This window comes from Peromyscus californicus, unplaced genomic scaffold (genome assembly GCF_007827085.1).
Source record: "Peromyscus californicus insignis strain IS unplaced genomic scaffold, ASM782708v3 Scaffold_7__1_contigs__length_154581171, whole genome shotgun sequence".
NCBI classification, from domain to species: Eukaryota; Metazoa; Chordata; class Mammalia; order Rodentia; family Cricetidae; genus Peromyscus; species Peromyscus californicus.
This window is the reverse complement of record NW_026294595.1, coordinates 96,760,448-96,784,959: the sequence shown is the minus strand read 5'-3', so window position 1 is coordinate 96,784,959 and position 24,512 is coordinate 96,760,448. Positions and strand designations below refer to the sequence as shown.

The window sequence follows — 24,512 nt, the reverse complement described above, 5'->3', positions numbered from 1 at the left end:
AAGAAACAAAGTCTCCAAGAACACGGAAGACCGTTGAAGCAACCGGAGCCTTACCCTAAGGTTGGGTCCTCCTAGGTTGGGTCCTCCTAGCCCTCTCCTTTTCCCACAGCATTCACTGCAGATGAGAATGAGGTGGGCTGCGGGCCCCTGGCTCTCAGTTCATTAGCCCCTCCCTCTTTTCTGCCACCTTGGGTAGAAGCAGTCTGTGAGAAATTGGAATGAGAGTACCAGGTTTTGGAGCAAAGCCCCGGGAGGTTGAGACAGTCCTACTAGAGACTAGGCATCCCAAAGGACTCCTGCCCCGGGGTGTTCCTGTGGTTGAAATCAGCAGGGTTAGGATGGCGGACAGTCTCAGTATCTCCCAGGTTGTCCCAGAAAGAGCATCATGAAGATGTAGGACCTGAGTAATGCTTTTGCGCTCCTCTTCCAGTACCAGCTGTAGGAGTGTGTGTGTGTACGTCACACACCACCTCCCACCTCAAGGCTGCAGGGACAGCATGCTTCCAGCAAGCCCCAAGACAATAGTGCTCCTGGGCACTCTGCTAATTAGACTCCTGAGTCCAGCAGGTAAGTAGAAGGGACCTCTAGCTGAGAAGGATCAGCCAGTGTCCCATGGGAGTGTGGAAAAGGAGAGGTGCAGTTGGCACCTGGAAGCTGGAAGGGCTGGTCCACCACCGATCCGGTTTGTGAGATGCAAGACTTCTCCGGAGGCCTCCCGCCAGGTGTGGAAGGATTGGAAATGGAGTTGGTGGCGAGGACTTAGCCAGCTGGGGAAGGACGCTAAGCCCATCGTGTCATGGAGGGGTCTCTGAGAGGTTAGTGCTAAGTGGAGGACTCTCTGCTCCCACAGGTGGCCAGGATGCACCCTCACTGCCCTGGGAAGTGCAGCGCTATGATGGCTGGTTTAACAATCTCAAGTACCACCGGCGTGGTGCTGCTGGTAAATCCTGGATCCTGCGCGGAGGGCAGGGTCGCAGCAGTGCGGGTCTGCAGTTGGAGTGTGGTGGCCAGTGGGATTGCATTCACACCACATTCTTGTGCATTCCTGGGACCAGGAGATGAGAGAGAGAGAGAGAGAGAGAGAGAGAGAGAGAGAGAGAGAGAGAGAGAGAGAGAGAGAGAGAGAGAGAGAGAGAGAGAGAGACTCAGCCTGGGTTTGGGACCGGGAGCCCTGATCCAGCTCAGCTCTCTGCCTCCTCCAGGCTCGCGCCTGCAGCGCCTAGTACCTGCGAATTACGCTGACGGCGTTTACCAGGCTCTGGAGGAGCCCTTGCTGCCCAACCCTCGGCGGCTAAGCGATGCTGTCACTCAAGGCAGAGCCGGGCTGGCGTCCGTCCACAACCGCACAGTGCTGGGGGTCTTCTTTGGTAAGTATAGGAGGAAACCAGGGTGGATCTGGAGCTCACTGAGTGCCCAGGGAAAGGACCCTGGGAGTCCCACCGCAACTCGCAGGAAAAGAATACTTTCTAAGAAGCGCTTCTTCTGTCATCTTTGAGTACTTGGGTGTGATGCCGGGGATCTTTCTCTTACACCTTACTCCAAACCAACGAGCGTCATTGGGTCCCCGTTAGAACTCTTAGGAACTGGATGCCCTCTGGCCATTTGCTCTCCTCACGACTCTAACGACTGCCACGCAGAGGTGAAGGGAGCTTGTTTTTTTTTTTTTTGGAGACAGGGTTTCTCTGTGTAGCTTTGCGCCTTTCCTGGAACTCACTTGGTAGTCCAGGCTGGCCTCGAACTCACAGAGATCCGCCTGGCTCTGCCTCCCGAGTGCTGGGATTAAAGGCGTGCGCCACCACCGCCCGGGAGCTTGTTAATCATATCATTTTTGATTGTGTAACAACGTTGGCATGTTCAGGAGAGAATGCTACGTTCTGTTTGCACATTAGAGGATCGAGGCTCCTAGGGGATAGCCCAATAGACAGCGTTGGCGCTTGTGCTCTGACCTCTGCCTTCTGTACCCTGAGAATTACTAGACGCCTTCCTGGTCCTAAGAAGAGCAGGACCAGATGATTGGCTGACCACGTTGTCCTCTTAACCCAGGCTACCACGTGCTCTCGGACCTGGTGAGTGTGGAAACGCCAGGCTGCCCTGCAGAGTTCCTCAACATTTACATCCCTCTTGGAGATCCGGTGTTCGACCCTGACAAGCGCGGGAACGTGGTGCTGCCCTTTCAGAGGAGCCACTGGGACCGCAAGACTGGACAGAGCCCCAGCAACCCCCGGGACCTGGTGAGGCCAGGCAGTCAGGCAGGCGGGAAGAGAGTCTGCAGCTGGACCCGCTGGAGGCCTGGGGTCTGGCTGGGGAGGCTGGGCAGGGTGAGGCTCTTGCCCACCCGCAGGCACCTGACCCCACGCACCCACATGTTCCCACAGACCAACCAGGTGACCGGCTGGCTGGATGGCAGTGCCATCTATGGCTCCTCTCACTCCTGGAGCGACACGCTGAGGAGCTTCTCAGGAGGACAGCTGGCATCAGGGCCTGACCCCGCATTCCCACGGGAGTCCCAGGACCAACTGCTCATGTGGATGGCACCAGACCCTGCCACGGGGCAGGGAGGGCCTCAGGGGATATACGGTGAGACTGAAGGGTCCTGGCAGAAGGAGCAGGGTTGGAGGCATCAGACTGATGGGTGGGCTGGGCTGGAGGGGTCTGCCTGTGGGTTTGGGCTCCCCTGGCTCATGGTGTCCCCCATCTCCTTCCTCCACCCCCCACCGTCTCCACATGGATGCAGCCTTTGGGGCCCAGCGCGGGAACAGGGAGCCCTTCCTGCAGGCGCTGGGATTGCTGTGGTTTCGCTACCACAATCTGTGTGCCAGGAAGTTGGCGCAGGAGCACCCACATTGGGGGGATGAGGAGCTGTTCCAGCATGCGCGCAAGAGGGTCATTGCCACCTACCAGGTGAGTGGTGCCGCCTGCCCCTTGCCCACCGGTGTGCAGGATCCAGTGAGGCTCTGCTCCCCCAGCAAAGCTTCCCCAGTCTTGGACAACGCCCCTCTCCGTGACACCCCTTTCCAGAAGGTCCTTTTTCCATAGGGGTTAATGTCTAGAAAAATATGAAAAACCCCTGCAAATGTTTATGTGGGAGATTTTGCTTGTGATTATAGTTTAGTTGCCTGCTCTTCTATCCTGCACAACTGGCCTTCCCTGGGTCTCATCTCTGCACCTAAGGCTTCCTTCCTCACAGGCTCATTCCAACTTCTCCTTTCCTCTCACTTACCCTCAGAACATTGCTCTATACCAATGGTTGCCCAGCTTCCTGCAGAAAACACTCCCAGAGTACTCAGGTAAGGGAGAGGAGTTGTGAAGGGCGGGGGACACCTAAGCTGGAGACTCATAGAAGAAAGAAAGGTAGATCTGTGATGCCAGGGTGTGAGGTTAGGCACCTGTCTTCATGCAGGGTACCGCCCTTTCATGGACCCCAGCATCTCCCCAGAGTTCGTGGTGGCCTCTGAACAGTTCTTCTCCACCATGGTGCCCCCTGGGGTCTACATGAGGTAAGGGAAGACTGGTGGAGCCGCACAATGTTGGAAGTAGGTAGTCCGTGAGTGGGCTTGGAGCTTGGGGCTTGCACGACCCTCCATAGTTTCATCAGAAGAGAGGTGGAATGGGGCAGGGAGGACTGAAACAGGATCCTGGGGTGGGAGGTTCGGGTTCCATAGGAAATCCCTCAGCTCTCCTAATAACCGCGTTTTGGTTTCTGAATGTGGGTATGTCTGCGGCTGTGGTACCTTTTCACCTCCCACCACCCATAGGTCATAGAGATCACTCTATCTCCAAATACTTTGGTTCAAGAAAGTTCGTGGGTCATCCTTCACTCCTGGCCAGTCCCCAGAATTGCTCACCTCACTCACCATCTTAGCGTCTGCCCTGAATTCCTCCATTGTATTTTTTTGGCACTCCGTTTCAGAAACTCCAGCTGTCATTTCCGGAAATTCCCGAAGGAAGGTTCTGGCAGTGCTCCAGCTCTCCGGGTCTGCAACAGCTACTGGATCCGAGAGGTCAGCATGGGGTCAGGGTCGGAGAGTGGAGCCCTGGTCACCATCATTTATCATAAAAGCTTGGAGAAGTAACAATGTGGGTTCTTGAGCAGTGGTGCTGCAGGTAGGGAGCAAAAGGTAGAGAACATTATCTGGGGAGACTTGTCCAAGAGAGTCTGGACATGCCTGGGCACAGGGCAGTATGCCTGCTGCCTGGGAAACTGAGGCAGGACTACTGCTAGAACCCAGGTGTTCAAGGCCTGGGTAGTCTACCAAGATAGAGAGGGGGAAGGAAAAGAGAGTGGGAGAGAGAAAGGAGGGGCAAGAGGGAGGGGAGGGGAGGGGAGGGGAGCTAGAGACCAGAGAGGGCCTTCTGTCCTGGAGTGCTACTGTGGTCCAGGGTAAAAATCTTGAGTGTATTGTTTACTTTCAGAACCCCAATCTGAAGAGTGCCCAGGAGGTGGATCAGCTGCTGCTCGGAATGGCCTCCCAGATTTCAGAGCTGGAGGACAGGATAGTGGTTGAAGACCTGAGAGGTGAGCGCCGAGAGTGGGGTGTCCCAGCTGGGAGACTGAGGGTCCTTCTGGGTTAGTCAGCAGGCAGACCTAAGGTACCGATGATGCAGACACACAGACATACACTCACAGACTTCAGAAAGATGTCAGAAGAAACTGAAATTTGTTCCCCACCCCTTAATTTATAGTTTTGTGTTGCTTTTATTGTTAACTATGCCTGAATATGGAGGGGGCCCTGGGAGCAGCACCACATGTGAACATCATCTCTGGTGTTAACTTAGGTCTTAAGGGTTCCTATCCAGTCCTGTTATAAAGTTAGGAGGTACAGAGATGGGAATTTCTGGTTGGTATCAAGAATTCTCTTGAGTCTTAGGTGATCTTTTTAGAAAAATTGTCCCTGATCACACATGGCGTCATTGGCTCCACACCAAACAGGGTCACTGGTGTCATGTAGAGGAGTGCTGGGGACTGAGGCTGGGGAGAGTTCTAGACAGCTAGATAGAAGGATGCAAGGCAGCAAAGGTTTGGGTTACTGACTCAAAGTCTGGTCTCTTTTCAGATTACTGGCCTGGCCCAGACAGATTCTCTCGCACAGACTATGTGGCTAGCAGTATTCAACGTGGCCGAGACATGGGACTGCCCAGCTACAGCCAGGCTCTGCTGGCCTTGGGACTGGAGCCTCCAAAGAACTGGAGTGCTCTCAACCCCAAAGTAGAACCTCAGGTCAATAACAACAACAACATCATAATAATAGCAGCTGGGGGTGGGGAGCTGGCTCGGTTGATAACATGCTTATTACATGTTATTAACATATTCACAAGCATGAGGACCTGAATTTGGATCTCCAGCACCTATATAAAAAGCTGGGGTGTTCCTGGGATCCCGGCTCTGGGGAGGCAGAAATAAGTGGACCCCTAGACCTTACTGGCCAACCAATCCAGCCAAAGCAGTGATATCTAGGTTCAGGGAGAGACCTTGTCTCAAAGAATGACATGGAGAGCGATTGAGGAAAACACTCAGTGTCAGCCTCTGCCATCTACATGCACACAGACTCGTGTGCAAGAGCATGTGCTCCCACACACATACACACACAAGATAATGGCAGTTAAAACTTCCTATGGCACTACTGTTCCAAATCCTCTACATGGGTGAACTCACTTAATCTGCATAAGAATACTATAAGGTAGTTACTCTCGGTGTTGCAGTTTTACTGATGACATTGTTGGCGAGTCTACATACACATCTGTTACCTCCCATGATGCTCCAGGTGCTGGAGGCCACAGCTGCTCTGTACAACCAGGACCTGTCCCAACTGGAACTACTCCTGGGTGGACTCCTGGAGAGCCACGGGGACCCTGGACCTCTGTTCAGCAACATCATTCTTGACCAGTTTGTGAGGCTACGGGATGGGGACCGTTACTGGTTCGAGAACACTAGGAATGGGTAAGGCCTAGCTGGGCCTCAGACTTCACCTTGGCCTGGGGACCCAGACTCTCTGCCTGACCCTAGACAGCCCCCACAGGCTTGAATCCCGGGCCCTACCACACCCTTCTGTCCACTCCAGTCTCTTTCTTCACATGAGTCCTTGGGCCTGGGGTCCTTGGGGGGCTGAAATCCCCTTCCTATCCCAGCAATGGTCTTTCTCCCGTTTAGGCTGTTCTCCAAGGAGGAGATTGCAGAAATCAGGAACACCACCTTGCGGGATGTGCTTGTAGCTGTCTCCAACGTGGACCCCAGCGCCTTGCAGCCCAATGTTTTCTTTTGGCAGGAAGGTGAGTAGCCGGGAGAACAGGCAGTAATGGTGTGGGGCAGAGTCACCTGGTGCTGTACAGGGAGCCCTGTTCCTTCCGCGTTGGGCTATGAGGTCCGTAAGCTGCTTCCTACACTACAGTCTGTGCTGGCGTGAGGGCTAGACCTAGCCATCAAGCTGGGGTGGATGCTGAGAAATTAGATATGGAAGGGGTCTTTTGAGGGGAACAAGTTCCAGAGAGGTGGACCTTGGAGTGGGAAAAGATATTTGGTCTTTCCTAAGACAGGGGAAGAGGCTTCCCTAAAGAGTAGGAGTCTTGGGCTCTGAGCTCTTCCGTGACTTGTCCCTCAGGTGCACCCTGCCCCCAGCCTCAGCAACTCACAACGGAAGGCTTGCCCGAGTGTGTGCCGCTTACTGTGATCGATTACTTTGAGGGCAGTGGTGCTGGTTATGGCATCGTCATTGTGGTTCTCTGCTGCTTTCCCTTAGGTAAGCCCTTTGCCTTTCCCTCTCTCTCTTTTTCTGGCCTCCTGCTCTTCACAGACTGGCCCAGTCCCCCCCATTACTTGCTGGCTTGCAGGGCTAGTAGCTCCTTTGTATAGCTTGAGCCAGGCTCAGGGAGCCTTGGGTGTCTGAGGAGGAGTAGCTGAAGCCCCTGACTCCCTGAAGTTATGAGCAAAGGTTTCTCCTCCCCTCTCACTGGTCTCTTCTGGTCCCCTTCAGTGAGTCTGGTTGTCGCTGGGGTGGTGGCTCATTTCCGGAACCAAGAGCGCAAGAAGCTACAAAAGAAAGGCAAAGAGAGTCTGAAGAAGGAGACAGACAGTGATGGGGTGTCAGGTGAGATGACTCAGGAATGGAAGGAGGGAAGGGGGTCTGGAGCCTGAGAGGAAGAACCAAGTTACAGAGTGGGATGGAAGCCAGGCTCAGTAGAAACACATCAGAGAATGACATGGACTCAAAGACCTCTGCTGATTCACCATGGTCCTTTCCTCAGTGATGGAGTGGCCAGGCCCCAAGGAGAGGAGCTATCCTGTCACCATCCAGCTGTTCCCAGACAGGTGTCTACAGGTCCTTGACAAACGTCTCACTGTGCTCCGTACCATCCAGCTGCAGACCCCACAGCAGGTCAGCCTCATCCTGTCCAGCAACCGAGGACGCCGCACCCTGCTGCTCAAGATCCCCAAGGAGTATGACCTGGTACAGCTCCTCCTGCCTCCCTTTGTGGGCTGTTTTCATTCATATCCTCTCTCATAAAGGAGTCATCTCAGCTCTGTTTCCATGGCTGATGCTGCAGGAGGCTCCTTTCATGAACTCCCAGACTGACGTGACCCCTGAGGCCACTTCCCTGGATGGTCAGGGAAGAGACTTCTCTTCCTCCCTCAACCTGAGGTCCTTTGAAGTGGGGCTGGGCCAGAAGAGCCAGCTCCAGACATGATGAGGCCCTTTCTCCAACACAGGTGCTGCTGTTTAACTCCGAAGAGGAACGGGGTGCCTTTGTGCAGCAGCTGCAAAACCTCTGTATCTGCTGGGCTCCGGGTCTCCGCATAGCTGAGATGGACGAGAAGGAGCTATTTAGGAAGGCTGTGACCAAGCAGAAGCGGGCAGGCATCTTGGAGATCTTCTTCAGACACCTTTTTGCTCAGGTGCCATGACTTAGCCCTGGCACAGGGAATGGAGCCAACCTGAGCTGGATGGGAACTAAGATTTCACCCTGCAGGCTAGGAACAGACAGTCTTGGTTAGATCTTTAAGCAAGTCACATGTTCTTGTCTCTGTATCCCCACTTCCTCGTCTAATCAGCAGTGGAGCCAGTGAGACCTGATGGATTCTCAGACGGCCCCCCTGGACCAGTAGCGTCAATTCACTTGGAAACTTGTTATAAATGCTGGTTCCCAGGCTCCTCCCCAAACAGAGGAGCTGAATGAGGAGCTCTGGGGATGAGCCCCAGGAAGCTTCATTTTAACAAGTCTCTCCAGATGATGCTGATGTAGACTCAAGTTTGAGAAATACGATTCTGTAAGCAGGGCTTAGCCTAAGTACATTGTGGGCATTTGATGAATGATAGTAATGGATTAGTTTGAACCTCTCTGCACAATTGACAGGGATCAGATTCTAGGCACACAGCAGTGCTATCTGAATCGGCATGAGCCTGCAGGCCCAGCCCTTCACTGTTTGCATGTCATAGCCACTATCTTCTGTCTCTAGTACAGGCTCTTTCTCTTTGCTCATCCCCCTGTCTCTTACCCTTTCCTCCCCTACCAATGCTACCCTTGCTGAATGGTGCTCGGGTCTGGAGAGAAGATGAAAGCCTGTAGAGAGTCAGTTGACTCCTACTGTAGGAGAGTAGAGCCCCAAATCGGCGTGTCTAAGCACCAGGGGCTGGGTTTTCTGAACTGCACGTTGAGGAGCTATGAAGTCATTGAACTGCTTCCATCCCAGGCCTCACCTCCTTCTCTCCCTCTCTGTGGCTGCCCGAGTACAGGTGCTGGATATCAATCAGGCAGATGCAGGGACTCTGCCCCTGGACTCATCCCAGCAAGTCCGTGAGGCCCTGACCTGTGAACTGAGCAGGGCCGAGTTTGCGGACTCCCTGGGCCTCAAGCCCCAGGACATGTTTGTGGAGTCCATGTTTTCTCTGGCCGACAAGGATGGCAATGGCTACCTATCCTTCCGGGAGTTCCTGGACATCCTTGTGGTCTTCATGAAAGGTAGGGGTAGGGACTAGCAGAGCATCTGAGGACTCATGGGTTTGTTAGCCAGGAGATGACCTGTATCCCCTTTCTCTCCTAGGTTCCCCAGAGGATAAGTCCCACCTGATGTTTACCATGTATGACCTAGATGCAAATGGCTTCCTCTCCAAGGATGAATTCTTCACGATGATGCGGTACAGGCTGGGCCTTTCCAATCCTGAAACATCTTGATGTTTTAGACAGTAATTCAGGTCAGAGGAGGGCAGGCAGGGAACTGAGTGATACACACCACATCCTGGATTTTTCAAGACATCCACCTTCAAAAGGTTACCTAGGCAGGTCCCTACCTCTAACAGGGTCCGTATCTACTGTCTGAAACCACCAGAAACATTGTCCTAGTTTTAAAATGCCAATAAAGAGCAACTGTGAGCATCTTCAATTTCTCATTCCCAAGGACAGAACCTTAGTAACAAGCCCCCCTTGAGCACCACAAGTCATATATCTCCTCCTCCTCCTCTTCTTCTTTTCTGAGACATGGTTTCTCGGTATAGCCCTGACTGTCCTGGAACACGCTCTGTAGATCAGGCTAGTCTCAAACTCAGAGATTCACCTGCCTCTGCCTCCGGAGTGAGGAGATGAAAGATGTGTGCCACCAACATCCGGCTTTTCATCTCTTCTTGAATCTGCTTTCTCCAAGTTGAGATTAACGTGTAGGCATTTGGTACATAGTTCACTGAAAAAGTGAAATTAGTGTGAGTGAAGAGACGGAGCACAGCAGCCCAGATTCTTTTAAAGTGCTTTTCTCTTTATGCCTTCCCATCGCTTTTAACATTACCTTTTCCTGACAATCCCAACCCAACACAGACAAATACCACCATCATCACCATCACCACTACCACTGACTACTTCAGAGGTTTTATCGATTTATTTATTTTTATCTTATGTGTATTGGTATTTTGCCTGCATGTATGTCTGTGTGAGGGTGTCAGATCCCCTGGAACTAGAATTTATAGACAGCTATGAGCTGCCATGTGGGTGCTGGAAACTGAACCTGGGTCCCCTGGAAGATCTAGTGTTCTTAACTGCTGAGCCATCTCTCCAGCCCCCAACATAGACTTCCAAAAGAGCAAAAATGACTTCAGCCTGTACTTCACCAGTATGTCACAGCCAGTCCAGTCCTGGTTAGGTTTTAGAAAAATCCAGAAGGAGGTCAGCAATGGCAACTTCCGTTTTCTCATCCTGTAATCCTACAGTCCTATAAGAAAACAGAGTGAGGGGGCACTCCACATGCTCTAGGGTACTGGCGTAAGAAGGAGCTGCCATTGCAGCTGTGCCCCTCCCACACTTTAGTGTCCTCGCTGGATGGGAAAGTGGGATCCCTGGGGTGGATGGGTGTGGGCTTCCACAGAAGAGAGTGGGCAGGGAGTCTATCACGGGAGAGGAGCATCAGATGTCCTGGATCAGTCTCTGCAGAAAGTGTTATTCTTTACCATTTGTTTTCATTCCTTTGGACAGGGTGGGGGGTGGGGAGTGGGGGATGCTTTTCCTAAACGGTCAAGGTCCTTTGAGTCTGTGTCCATCACCTCACCCAACTTAGTGTCACCTTCAGGCTGAATGAGCACCTCCCAGTGCCATTTCCCAGGTTGCTGGTAACCACACGAAGTATCCCCATCTCAGACCTGCCCGAGCCTGACCTTGCTGGATAACAGCTACTCTGTTTCTGTTCTCCTCCAGGTCCTTCATCGAGATCTCCAACAACTGCCTGTCTAAGGACCAGCTGGCTGAGGTGGTGGAGTCCATGTTCCGGGAGTCTGGCTTCCAGGACAAGGAGGAGCTGACCTGGGAGGATTTCCACTTCATGCTGCGGGACCACAACAGTGATCTCCGATTCACGCAGCTCTGTGTCAAAGGTGGAGCTGGAGGTGCGTGAGTGTGGAAGGAACGTTCAGAACCAGGAAGACAATGAGTGTGCAAAACAGAGCTCCTGGTGGACACCACCTAGGCCTTGCTTTCTTTCCTCTGAGTCCTCGGTGCTGAGCCTGGATACTCAGAGACAAGTTGTATATTCCACAAAGTTGCTCATGAGGCCAAAGGGCCAGCCATGGGCACTGGCCTGGGGTGTGTCTGGCCAGAGGAGGGGGCCTTGTTTTCTTTTCACAAAGGACATGCAGAGTTCTGTCTGTCCAGAGGGTGGCCCCTTTCTCTTGCACGAAGTTACCACACTCACTGCCCTATGTACAGTGAGTACCCAATGTGCACGGGAGGAAAATGGGACTGAAGCCAGAGATCTGGACAGGATTAAGTCACCACCCAGGGCTGAGGCAGCCTTTCAGGGCCCAGGAGGAGAGGACAATCTCCCACCCCACTCTCTGCCCTTCTGGAGAAGCCAACTGGGGCTCCTGTTCTCTTTTCCAGGCGTTGGGGACATCTTCAAACAAAGCAGCGGCTGTAGAGTCTCGTTCATCAGCCGGACTCCTGGGAACCGGTGTGTAGGGCCTGGGTGGTCTCCTTGGTTAGATCCATGTAAACAAAGGGGGCAGAGCTGGCCGATCAGTCACACTGGTCAGGTATTTGCCCTCTTACCACAAGGTCCGTGTCAGCCCAAACCCCAGCTGCTTCCTACAGCCTGTGTTGCTCAAGAGCTCGGCTCTCTCCTGACCACTCCAGGCCCAAGTCATCCTAAGGACAGATGAGCAAATTGTTGCTGCTTATCCCAATTTGTCCCTCCCTGGTCTCAGGGTCCTTCCCTGGACTCCATCCCAACTTTGACATGGCAGTTCTTATCCTGGCTGTAATGACCAGAAGAAAACAGGTTCCATTTTCTTTTAGCTCCTGCCCCCAGGAACAGGTGCTCCCTGACTTAGAAACCCCAGAGCTGGGAAACACTGGCCTAAAGAAGAGGATGGGCAAAAAGTGAGTATTCCCTAGATCCCTGAGTACAAGCATGCCTCCAATCCCCTTCCATTTGACACACATGATAAGCATCAGATGTGAGTCTCCAGGAAACACCTGAACTGGCCAGTGTAGAGAGCAAAGGACGGAGGTGTAGAACAGAGAGAGACAGGAAGGAGGAGGAGGTAGAATGTGGGGAGAGAGTGTTTGGAACAAGTAGCAATGGAGATAAAGGGTTGGGGGAGTAGGGTCTGCTTGTCTTCCTGCCACTGTTATGACCCATCCTTCATGGTTACCAGATCTTCATTCGTGGGTGGCACTGGGGGGAAGCCAAGGAGCCCCTTCCTTACCAGTGTTCCGTCTGTCACTGCTACAGGGCAGTGGGGCCCTCTCCCCGGCTTTACACGGAGGCCTTGCAGGAGAAGATGCAGCGAGGCTTCCTGGCCCAGAAGCTACAGCAGTTCAAGCGATTCATAGAGAACTACCGGCGCCACATCATGTGCGTCACAATCTTCTCAGCCATCTGCGTGGGTCTGTTTGCAGACCGTGCCTACTGTAAGAGTGCCAGGTTGTGGGCAGTGGGCAGGGAACATGCCATACCTCAGTAGGGAGTGAAGAGTCCTCTGGCTGCCCTTACCAGTCCTCAGTGTCTGGATGGCAGAGCCCGGGCATTCTGACTCAAGCTCAGGATCCTGTCTTGTGTGCTATGCTTATCTGCCTCAACTCTGACCCCAGACTATGGCTTTGCCTCACCACCCACGGACATTGAAGAGACCACCTATGTGGGCATTATCCTGTCCCGGGGCACGGCGGCCAGCATCTCCTTCATGTTTTCCTACATCCTGCTCACCATGTGTCGCAACCTCATCACCTTCTTGCGGGAGACCTTCCTCAACCGCTACATTCCCTTCGATGCCGCTGTGGACTTCCATCGTTGGATTGCTATGGCTGCAGTTGTCCTGGCTGGTATGTGGCTCCTGGGATGGAAGTAGACTTGGTCCCAGTTAATACCGCTGATGTGATGTCTCTCTCTTTCAGTTCTGCACAGTGTTGGCCATGTGGTCAATGTGTACATCTTCTCAATCAGTCCGCTCAGCCTGATGACCTGCGTCTTCCCTAACGTCTTTGTGAATGATGGGTCAGTTCATGGGATGGCACCTCTAGGGTCCTCTGGTTGGGCCTAAGGGTGTGATAAAAAAGAAATAGATGATCACAGAAGCTGCTCAGTGGAAACTGAAAGGTGACCACTTTCTCTCCAGGAAGGAAGTTAGCTGTGGTTGGCCAGGAAAGGATCTTAGGAAATGACATCAGAGTCTCTTTTTCATATGTACCTGACACACAGTTTACTATCTCAGTTTGATTTCCACTCGTTGGACAAATATTTATACACCATGTGTTGGGTGTTTCATTCAAGTGCCAGAGAGCAGGGCTGTCCAGATATGTGCAATTGCCCAACACTTGTGCTATGAACTTGGTGTTGGCGTCACTCATCTCAGAATAATAAACCAAGTACTCCAGGAGGCAAGGGTTGACTTCAGGAAGAGACTGTAAGATAGAATAACAAGAAAAGTAGTGGTGGGTGCGGAGAGGATAGGACCACGACAATGGACTCCATGTTCGTTGGAAGGCTCTCTTAGCCATCTTGGTGGAGCCCTCTTAACCTCAGCCGTCAGGGCCAGCATCAGGCTGTGTTGTGGTGGTGATGTCCCTTCTGCCCAGCTAGAGGCTCACTGTGCCTTTACCCCCCAGGTCCAAGCTTCCACGCAAGTACTACTGGTGGTTCTTTGAGACAGTTCCAGGTAGGAAGTGGGGCTGCATGTGGGATCTGAGCATTCCATCTGAGTACCTCCTCCCGTGTCTCCTCCTCCTGAATACACACTGGTCTGCATAGCCATAGGCTCCTTCCTGACAGACCAGCCCCAGCTCCAGCCCCTACAGACACTCTGTTCTGGAGCCCTGAAGGAATGGGAGTGGACGTGGGGTAGAAGGGGTGTGGTGCCAGGTCCTGCTGTATTCTCAGCTCAGGCTGAGGTTCTGAGGATACCCACTGACCCTGACCTCCTACTCCCAGGTATGTCAGGAGTCCTCCTGCTCCTGGTCCTGGCCATCATGTACGTCTTTGCCTCCCACCACTTCCGACGCCACAGTTTCCGGGGCTTCTGGCTGACCCACCACCTCTATGTTGTGCTCTATGCCCTGGTGAGGACCTCGGAAGGGCAGGGCTGGACCTCGGCGGGGACACTTGGGATGGAAAGGGAGGGTAAAGTAGGGAGTAAGGCGAATTAGACACAAGGACTGCCATCCTGAGATCTGAGACCCCACACTGGGGTCTGTGCCAGCCCATCTACCAAGACCCCAGTGCCTGGGTGCGCCATGCCTGGCAAGGAGGAGGAAGGCGGGGCCTGGCTGGGCGGTGCCATACTAACTGTCTGTTTCCAGCTTATCATCCATGGCAGCTATGCCCTCATCCAACTGCCCAGTTTCCACATCTACTTCCTGGTCCCAGCAATTATCTACGGAGGGGACAAACTGGTGAGCCTGAGCCGGAAGAAGGTGGAGATCAGTGTGGTGAAGGCTGAGCTGCTGCCTTCAGGTAAAGACTGGTCTGATGCACGCACGGAGAATCAGTCAATGCTCAGACATGGCGGGAGCTTTTCAGGTTTCTTGACCCCTACTTCTGACATCCTCTTGAGGACCCCTGAGCCCTGAAGATTTTCTGATAGAAATAGCATCCCAAGAAGGGCTATGCTTAGTTCCTCATGAGACTTGCAGACAAGGGACTGGGGAGATAGCTCAGCAGTTAAGAGCACTTTCTGCTCTTTCAAAGGACCTTGGTTCAGTTCCCAGTACCCATGTCAGGTAGCTCATAACCAGCTCCAAGGAATACAGTGCCCTCTTCTATCCTTCATGGGAACCTGCACTCACAAGACCTACACACAGACAAACATATATACGCCTAATTAAAAATACAACAAATCTTTAAAAAAGAGAAAGACTTGCAGACAGTGAGAAGCAATGATGGGAAGCTGCAGGTAAAAATGATGCAGACAAGTTCCAGGATGAGGAAGACTGTAGCCTGGTTCAGGAGAGGACAGGGTAGGGAGTCATTGCACCAGAGAGAGGTAAATAGCCCTGGCAGCCAGATTGCCGTTGTGTCTGGACTGGCTGTTATGGAGATGAGAACCACTATGGAGGGAGGTGGGAGGTGTCAGGTACCATAAGGTCATCTAAATTCCAAGATTCACACTGCAAAGAACTCAATCTCATTTCAGTCTTATTTCAGTTAAGATTACTTAAGGATTAAGTTAAAGTAGGCTTTCATACTCTCCACAACTTTTAAACCTCCTTTTTCAACAAATAGAAGTGAGCCCGAGGCTCAGCTGTGGTGGCAATAGACACTAGCCAGCTAAGATGCGGTGACCAGATCTGTTACTTTGAGGGTGTGCAGATACTTCCCACCGTGGAAGTCACCCTCTAGTGGGGGAGGTTTGATAAGCCTCTGAGATCTGAAGGTCCCTCCAGTCTGTAGGCTGTTTTCTGGCAATGCTATGAGCCTTCACTCTCTGTGGGATGAGGGAGGAGAGAGGAAAGACACTGGATTGGGTCAGAGAAGCCCAACACTCAAGCTACCCAGGAAACAGAGTAGACTCCACTACTGTCGGCACCTGGAATCCATCTGCCTAGGTCATGTGACTGCGAGACCCTCCGGGCCTCCACAGTGTAAAAGAACAGGTACCTGCTGGTCTTCAGGGACAGTTTCTAATCTGGGCTCTTCTCTACCTATGGCCCCCAGGAGTGACCCACCTGCAGTTCCAGCGACCCCAGGCTTTTGAGTACAAATCAGGGCAGTGGGTGCGGATCGCCTGCCTGGCTCTGGGGACCAATGAGTACCACCCCTTCACGCTGACCTCTGCGCCCCATGAGGACACACTCAGCCTGCACATCCGGGCCGTGGGACCCTGGACTACTCGCCTCAGGGAGATCTACTCACCCCCAGTGGCCAAATACCCCAAGGTGCCCATCCCTGGGAATGCCCCTTCCCCCTCTGTTCTGACACTAGGTGCCCAATCATGACAAAGTTAGCCTGAGAGGGGGATGGGGTGCTCTGTCCCCTACCTCTTACAGTCTTCCCCATGTCTGGCTCAGAGCTGGGGCAGGGCCCAGCTCATCTCACCTTTCCTTCTCTCACAGCTGTACCTCGATGGACCCTTTGGAGAGGGCCACCAGGAGTGGCACAAGTTTGAGGTGTCAGTGCTGGTAGGAGGGGGCATTGGGGTCACCCCCTTTGCCTCCATCCTTAAAGACCTGGTCTTCAAATCATCCTTGGGCAGCCACATGCTCTGTAAGAAGGTGAATCTCCTTCCTCTACTCTGCATGGGGAATATGTGGCCTGATGGTGCCCTGACATCATAGCAGAGCACTCCTGGCTTTCAACCGCAGGGTCTGTGGGGACCATTACACCCAGTGGCCCGGATGCCAAATATTGAGGGTGGATAGGAGAGTGACCAGAAAGATCTCTGCTGGCCTCTGTCCTTTGGAAGCCAAGATCAGAACATTACTCCAGATGGGATATCTGAGACTTCCTAGCATCTCAGAATGTAGGGAGCCAGGCCTGAGCTGGCCCTGAGCCCCGGTGTGTGTCCTCAGATCTACTTCATTTGGGTGACAAGGACTCAGCGGCAGTTTGAGTGGCTGGCTGACATCATCCGGGAGGTGGAGGAGAACGACCACCAGGACCTGGTATCCGTGCACATCTATATCACCCAGCTGGCTGAGAAGTTTGACCTCAGGACCACCATGCTGGTAGGTAGGGCAGGTGGGACACTTTCAGGGCCAGGGGTCAGTCCTAGTCATGCCCGGCTGTGATCCTCTTCCCCACCTCCTTCCCAGTACATCTGTGAGCGGCACTTCCAGAAGGTGCTGAACCGGAGTTTGTTCACGGGCCTGCGCTCTGTCACCCACTTTGGCCGCCCTCCCTTTGAGCTCTTCTTCAACTCTCTGCAGGAAGTTCATCCACAGGTGAGTCCATCCCCTCCACCTCCACCCCCACCCCCTCACCCTCGCCAGGATCCTATTTAATTTTCTCATCTTGGCCCTCAAGACCCCTGCAGCTCAATCCTGAGCAGAGAATTCCCACCCTGAGCGCAGATTTATCATAACCACCCCCAGCTCTAGCCTCTTTCCCAGAGTCCAGGGTAGAAGTCTGCTTTCTGTGGTCAGGCTGGAAAAGCTGACTTCCCTGGGCAGTGGGCAGTTCAAGGCTCCAGGACACACATCTCTCCATGGACAGGTTCGTAAGATTGGAGTCTTCAGCTGTGGTCCTCCAGGGATGACCAAGAATGTGGAGAAGTCTTGCCAACGTATCAACATGCAGGACCGGGCCCACTTTGTGCATCATTATGAGAACTTCTGAGCCCGATCTCCTTGACTCTGCCCGGTCTGTTAGCCTCCCTCTGTGGACTTCAGCACTACTGTCATTTGAAATCACAGCCATGGAACTGGACACTGTCCCCACCCTGCCTCATTGTCCCATCTACCCCATGTTCTGGGCAGATAAACAAGGCCTCTCTAATACACAGATCACGCCATAATAGGTTACGGGATGTAAAGTGAGGAGAAGACAGTTCCTGTTCCTGACAATGGTGGAGGGAAGGGTATACTGTGGGTCACTTCTGACAGGTTTCTGTTTCTCTGTTTTGCCCTCACAGAACTGGCATATTGATGTGGGCTTTTCTTGGGGGAATCATTTGATAAAAGACTGAGAATCTTCTCGGGGTTCCTCTCAGAGACCATAAACTGAAAGCCTCACAGCCCACCTGCCTCAACTCAGGCTCTAGGCCTTTCCCCGACCAGCTTCAGCCCCACACCTTCCTGTTCTGAGAGGGCCACAAGCCAAAATGTCACCAGAAAACACATGCCCTCCTAGCCCTGAGTTCTTAATGTCAGCCAGTAGTGTCTGATGCCCTGGCCCTTCAGTGTGCCCTTCTGGGAGTCTGGGGGGCAGTCTCTGGGCTCCAGGATTAAGAGAACAATGGTTTCTCCACAACACACCCCAAACCCCTCAGCTCCTGTTTACAAGAGAAAACCTAACAGCTTTCCCAGTTTGCTCAGTTCAGGTACTGGAAGCCTCTTATCCTAGGGAAATCAGGTCACCTAACCACAGGACACAGATGCCACCTCTTCCCTTCTTCACGCGGCTTTTTATTAAAAAAGCTGAGTTGTAATGTATGTACGGTTGAGGGATAGTTGCATGAAGTGTATGATCACCTAGGTCAAGTTAGAGAACATTTCAACATTCCTGTCACCCAGAAATGTCCCCATGAGTCTCCCTCATCTAGAAGCAACCACAAATATGACTTCTGTCCTTGCAGCTTGGGTCACACTGAATTCACCCTTAATCCTGGCCTCTTCCTCACACCATGGTGCTTTTGTGATTCATTCCTGCCCTGTGTCTGCGGTGCTTTGTTCCTTTTTATTGCTGTATGGCATTCCATTGTAGAGACACATCACTGTTTGTTTACCGGGTCTGCTGGGAGGCGGTTGGATGACTGTGAATAAAGTTGCTCTGACCATTCATTCGTACCCCTGTCTTTCGGCGGATATAATGTACCCATTTTTCTAGGTATGGAATTTATCTGGGAGTGGAATTGCTGGCCCATGGTATTCTCTAGCTGGTAGAATTTGTAGTAAGGAGAGTTTCAGGCCGACTCCATATCCCTGAACCAGGGTCCTTCCTTCGTGGGTTTATTCAGAAGCCAAGTATCTCTATCACGAGGCCATCTCTGATAAAGCAGGACACACCAGGCCGGAGTCCAAGAGACCTGGGACTCTGGTGCCAATTTTATCTGTAAAGACTCTAAAGGACACCCTTCGATTTCTTTGAGTCTGTGTTGATGCAGCTGCTTGTGAAGCTGTTAGCACATGAGACAGCCAAGTGTCCCAGACAAACTACACAGATGAGACAAAAACACACGAGAATACATTTTTCAGTTATACTGCGTTCAGTTTTAGTCTGTTCAATTTTTTTAAGTTTCACTAAGTGTGTTTTTTTAAATAAATAAATAAACAGTGAACATGTTTAAGGACAGCCTTATGTATGCCCTGGCCCTAGCTCTCCTAGTTCTCACCAAGTCACACAGTCCCCGGTACTGAACTCCAGGCTCTTAGATTTAACAAAGCCTTAGCTTTATTCTCAGATCTGACCCATCAGCACCTTCTTGTTCTTTCTTTAAAAAATATTTTTTTTATTTTTTTATCTTTAGTTTTTTCAAGACAGGGTTTCTCTGTGTAGCCCTGGCTGTCCTGGAACTCACTATGTAGATCAGGTTGGCCTTGAACTCAGAGATCTGCCTGCCTCTGCCTCCCTAATACTGGGATTAAAGGTGTGCACCACCACTGCCCCCCAAAATATTTCCCTGTTTTACCCTAACCCACTCATCCTTGCTAGACCACAAAATGGCATTTAACACGGGCTATCCCTAACATTCTGTCCCCTGCTTCTCTCCCCCTCCCCTCCGTGCTGGGGGAAGTGACATTCTCATGAAGAATTTGTGATCTTAAAGACGAGTTTCCAGCCACTTGTTGCTCTGACTCCAAGGCAATGCTAAGCACCTGTCCAGCTGGACAGAAGGACATGCTGTCGTGATCTTGAGCAGCCCTGAGTAACACCTAGTCTTCCTGGCTCCACACCCCAGCCAGGCTTTAGATGTTGGCTGTAGGCAGACATTTATGTGACTTGATCATTCTGCCTAGTCTTGGACAGATTTCCAGAAAGCCACTGAATGACTGGGATAAAAATCAAGGACTTAACGAGACAGTTAAAATGTCTGGATTCATCCTGTCTGAGGCCTTTTAACAGACTCTTCTTGTGCAATGGCTAGAAGGTGGGACCAGGCAACTGTCTGTCAATGCCTCTCAGGTTGAGAAAATGAAGTTACTAATATCATAAGTGTGTGCGCAGAAGTCACACTCTGTAAACAAGGGACAGTAAAAATGTCCCAGACAAAGAAGACTATGGAAGGATCAACAGTAGAAAAGAAAGCAGTCTTGTTCTGCTCTGGATTACCAATGTTGGTCTCAATCCCTGGAACCTTGCAAGCCCTGCCTCATAAAAACAGGAAAGAGAATGAGCCTGCAAGAGAGATCAAGGAGAAAAGTCAGGTGGGATGGAGGTTGATAGAACTAAGGACAGAGAAGATGAGGATGAATTGGGAGGGAAAGGCTTTGGGGGCAGGTGGGAAGGTGGAGGATGAAGACAGGAAGTTCTGGGACTGAGCTCTATATAGAAGGAAGACAGGCTTAACTATTACCTCTTTCTCCAGTCTTTAAGACCAACTGAAAAAGGAGAAAGTTGCTAAGATGTAACATCCTTCCCAGCTCTTGGTAGAGCTTTTGAGGGAGAGCATCCGGTCCAGCCTGACTCTCATCTTAGCTTCAAAGATCTTATTTACACCAGACATCTAATAAGATTGTAATTTCCATCTTTATGAGTAATTGAGGTCAAGTTTCTTAGAGCAGAGCTCAATATTCCAAGGAATGGGGTGTGGGGGCCTGAGTGCCACGAAATGACTTCTCCTTAGGTCATGTCTGTCCACTATCTGGCCTCCCTTATTGCCTCCCAGGGTTCCTACTCGCCCACAATGTTGCACTAGGATCTGGTCCTGTGAAGGGGAGGAGGCCTCCCTGGCCCTTGAAGGCCTCCCTCCACCCATTATTGGGAAGTCACTCCCTGCTGGCCAGGCCTGAAATGGAAGGCGACATACTGAGTGAGCACTCTATCTCCTTGTCCAGATCACAGGATACACTAAGGCACTGGTAACTTTCCCAGCTGACTTTTTCAGAGTCTCTTTTTTTCCCTGGATAGTGGCCTCAAGTGAACTCTACCATGAAGGCATTCTTCCCTCCTCTGAGAATGAGAGGCTAATCCTGGGCTTCTACAGTCTTCGTGACAGTGCTGCACCTGGGCAGTTCAGGCTTTGTCTCCACTTCTAGTAACAGAATTACTGCGTGATCCAGGGAGGCCACCTCAGTTCTCTGAGCCTCAAACTTCTCATTAAGAAAGAAAGAAAGAAAGAAAGAAAGAAAGAAAGAAAGAAAGAGAGAGAGAGAGAGAGAGAGAGAGAGAGAGAGAGAGAGAGAGAGAGAGAGAGAAAGAAAGAAAGAAAGAGGGAGGGAGGGAGGGAGGGAGGGAGGGAGGAAGGAAGGAAGGAAGGAAGGAAATGATGGCCAGTGAGTTGGCTCAGTGAGTAAAGGCACCTGCCACCAGGCCTGATGATCTGAGTTCAAGCCCTGAAACTCACATGTCGGAGGAGAGAACTGACTCTACCAAGTGCCCTCTGACTTACAGGTGCCCACTGCAGCATGAACCTCCTACCGCACATATAATAAAACAAATAAAAGGTAAAAACAATACAAAAATAATTAATCTGAGAGTCTTTTCAAACCTAAAATTTCATTTTCCCTTCACTCATTGTCTCAAATGAACAGAAACTCTATTTTTGGAAAACAGCTTCCTCAGCCCCTTACCTAAGGATAAATGGACTTCAGGGAGGTTTGCTGTGTATTATCCTACAACTTATTCATGTAATTTGCCTCCTCTGTTCCTCACAATACCGCATCGGAAGAGGCATTGTTATCCCCAAGGAGGCAAATGAGGCTCAGAGCGTCACACACCCACAGACACCAAGCTAGGAACAGGCAAAGTCAGAGTTTGAAATCAGGCTTGACATCTCAGAGCCTTCATCCATTCCATCCTCCGCCTGTAAGGACACAGTTCTCAACCTGTGGGTCGCAACCCCTTTGGGAGTCAAACAACGTTTCCATAGGGGTCACCTAAGACCATCAGAAAACACAGATATTTACATTATGATTCATAACAGTAGCAAAATTACAGTTATGAAGTAGCAACAAAATAATTTTATAGTTGGGGGGTCACCACGACATGAGGAGCTGTATTAAAGGGTCACAGCGTAAGGTTGAGAACCACTGCTCTAAGGAAATAGAAAGGGAAGAATGCAGAGGTTTTATTATTTACTCTCTAATTATTCTGGTGGTCATTTATTGAACTACTGCTGTGCACACAGGTCATACCAGATTCCAAACCCAAGACATTCCCAGCCCTCACTTTCCAGGATTCAGGACACCTTCAGAAAGGCATGACCTTGGGGAACAGCTCTAGAGGGTGCAAGGAGTCTGTCCTTAATTACGTCATCAGCCTGCGATGACGGCCTCCCAGCCTAAAAAGCGGTGGGCCCTCTGTGTGCCCCCCTTCTCTTTCCGTTCTCTTTCCTTCTGTCTGTCCTCTCTCTCTCTCTCTCTCTCTCTCTCTCTCTCTCTCTCTCTCCCTCCCTCCCTCCCTCTCTCTCTCTCTCTCTCTCCCTCTCCCTCTCCCTCTCTCTCTCCCTCTCCCTCTCTTGCTCTCTCTCCCCCCCTCTCTCTCTCCCTCCCTCTCCCCTCCTCCCAATAAAGCTCTAAAAAGGTAACCATGGCTTGTGGTTCTTCCGATCAGCACTCTCCTCTGCTGGCATGGCTGCTGCAGGTGGCGGCCAGCACGAGCAGCACTGTTTAACCAACAGAGGGGCCTCTGGATGGGGCAGGGGGCTGATAGGGCTGAGTTTTCTGGGGAACTGGAATTTTATTACCTGGTGTAGCTTCCCGATTATGCTCTATCATTTAATCCCCTCAGCAGCTCTGTGAATGGTTAGATACCCAACAGCAAGTGAGAAGTTAAGCAAACTGTTTAAGCAAATAGAACATTATACATTCTTTATCTGTAAAGCTCATCAGGTTATTTTCATATTCAGAAAATCTGGCAAAACATCTCTTAAAATCTTAAAATGTTTGAGCCTTCTTTCCCACTAATTCGTCTAGTAAGAACTTATCACTGGAAAAAAAATAAGAAATCTATATAAATATTTATAGCTGAAAATACAGTAGAGTAGCAAATGTTTAGACTGCATCTGAATGAAATTTTAAAAGTCAGTGTTTCATGTCCAAAAGGGAAAAGTGGGCCGGCAAGATGGCGCAGTGGATAAAACCGCTTGCCAAGCAAGCCTGGCAAGCTAAGTTCAAGCCCCGTGATGCATATAAAAAGCCGGATGCTGCCCCGGTGTGTCTGAAATCCCAGCACACATGGTGAGATGGAAGCCAGGGGAGACAGAAGCCCTGAAGTTATCCTGAAGCGTGCTGCACAGTGAAAAGAAGAGAGACCGCCTCAACAAGGCAGAAGTCAAAAACTGGCCCCCAGAAATTGTCCTCTGACCTTCACATGCCTGCATGCCTGCGCACGCTCGCATGTGTGCACACACAGACACACACACACACACACAGACACGACGACGATGGTGATGATGATGATGATAGTTTTTAAAAGGAAAAATGATTAAAATGAACTGGGAAGGAAGAAACCATCAGAGGATCCCTGAGGGAGTACAAGTTCAGTTGATTTGCTAGCATTATCTTGAGAGGAAAGAGGAAAGCATTCCCTACACTCTCCTGATGGAGGATCTGAGATGCTGATCATGGTGTCAATAGAATGCAGCATAGGAGTCGATCTCTAAGAATCCTACAGAAATATTTACACTTAAATAATAAAAAGGCCCATATGCATGGAAATTCACCAGTTTTACATTAGCAAAATGTGGAGGAAATTCAAACACCTAGGACCAGAAGACTCACATATATACATAATGGTGCAGAGGATATGCATATGATGGACAGTATGTGCAGTTATCTACACACATTCAATGAGTGTTCTAATAATGGATTATCATTAAAAAGAATGAATATGATCTATATGTGCTGAAACAGATATAGATAGATAGATAGATAGATAGATAGATAGATAGATAGATAGGTAGATAGATAGATAGATAGATAGATAGATAGATAGATAGATAGATAGATAGATAGATATACATATCCAAGATAACCTCACTGTGGTGAGAAAATGGCCTACTGGGGACACCATCCTCGACCTCAAATCCTGCCCAGCTAATTGGGCTCCATTACTGTTTGGAGCCTCCATTCCCTGATGAGAGTAAGGGTAAGATGACTTAACATTTGTAAGGCTCAGCGAACATATGATCCTCTGCAGCCTTTCCCTACTGATCTACTTGCCAACTCCAAATTCACAGATGTGATCTGAATTGCTGGGTACTTACATGGGCTCCTGTTAGACATCATTTAAGAATCTAGAATAAAATGTCTTTGGACGTTATGTCTCAGGCCCTAGAAAAAGAGAACAATTTGAAGAAAACATTCCATAATTTGGGAAAAGGATTAGCCAACTGAAAATCAGAATCCCCATAGTGTTCCCCGCTTTGGAAGAATATTTCAAAAAGCAGAAGCCTCAGATGAGTTGTTCAGCAGGGGTCCATGGCTGTGGGAGTTGTGAGGAACAGTGGGGCAGAGATGCAAAGCATTGATCTGCAGGGGTCACTTAGGACATGACATTGATGTCAGACCAACCCTGAGAGAACCCCTGGGGAGGAAGTAGAAAGGTTCAATAACATCTCCGACAGGACTGGGTAAGGCTGTTGGATGAAATCTTAAATCGATATGTCTCTGTATCAAGATTAGAAAAAGAGCATAGTTAATAGGCATTTAAAGTAGTTGGCAGGGTTATATCCCATTTGTAGAACGTTTGCCTAGCACGCAAGAATCCCCAGGGTTCATGCATTGCAAGA

General features: G+C 50.8%; 1 protein-coding gene across 3 annotated transcripts; it reads left to right on the top strand.

The window, feature by feature from the left end:
- The first annotated feature begins 497 nt into the window (after window positions 1–497).
- Duox2 (dual oxidase 2) lies at window positions 498–17,332 on the top strand. 3 transcript variants are annotated; one of them, XM_052724727.1, is made up of 33 exons: window positions 498–567; window positions 851–940; window positions 1,203–1,367; window positions 2,044–2,231; window positions 2,376–2,577; window positions 2,735–2,901; window positions 3,227–3,287; window positions 3,401–3,497; window positions 3,911–4,001; window positions 4,414–4,516; window positions 5,055–5,218; window positions 5,763–5,938; window positions 6,149–6,267; window positions 6,597–6,734; window positions 6,969–7,082; window positions 7,240–7,442; window positions 7,703–7,888; window positions 8,727–8,952; window positions 9,035–9,128; window positions 10,669–10,856; window positions 11,350–11,419; window positions 11,764–11,847; window positions 12,203–12,381; window positions 12,562–12,792; window positions 12,865–12,964; window positions 13,576–13,625; window positions 13,898–14,025; window positions 14,266–14,419; window positions 15,620–15,840; window positions 16,018–16,176; window positions 16,474–16,629; window positions 16,717–16,845; window positions 17,117–17,332. In XM_052724727.1, exons 1-33 carry the CDS (start codon window positions 498–500, stop codon window positions 17,237–17,239), a joined length of 4,626 nt encoding a protein of 1,541 aa, XP_052580687.1. In that variant the 3' UTR covers window positions 17,240–17,332. The 3 variants fall into 3 exon arrangements, with proteins under 3 accessions (XP_052580687.1, XP_052580686.1, XP_052580688.1); XM_052724726.1 differs by having other exon boundaries at window positions 10,669–10,860; window positions 11,318–11,419; XM_052724728.1 differs by lacking the exon at window positions 11,764–11,847.
- The last annotated feature ends 7,180 nt before the right edge of the window (window positions 17,333–24,512 follow it).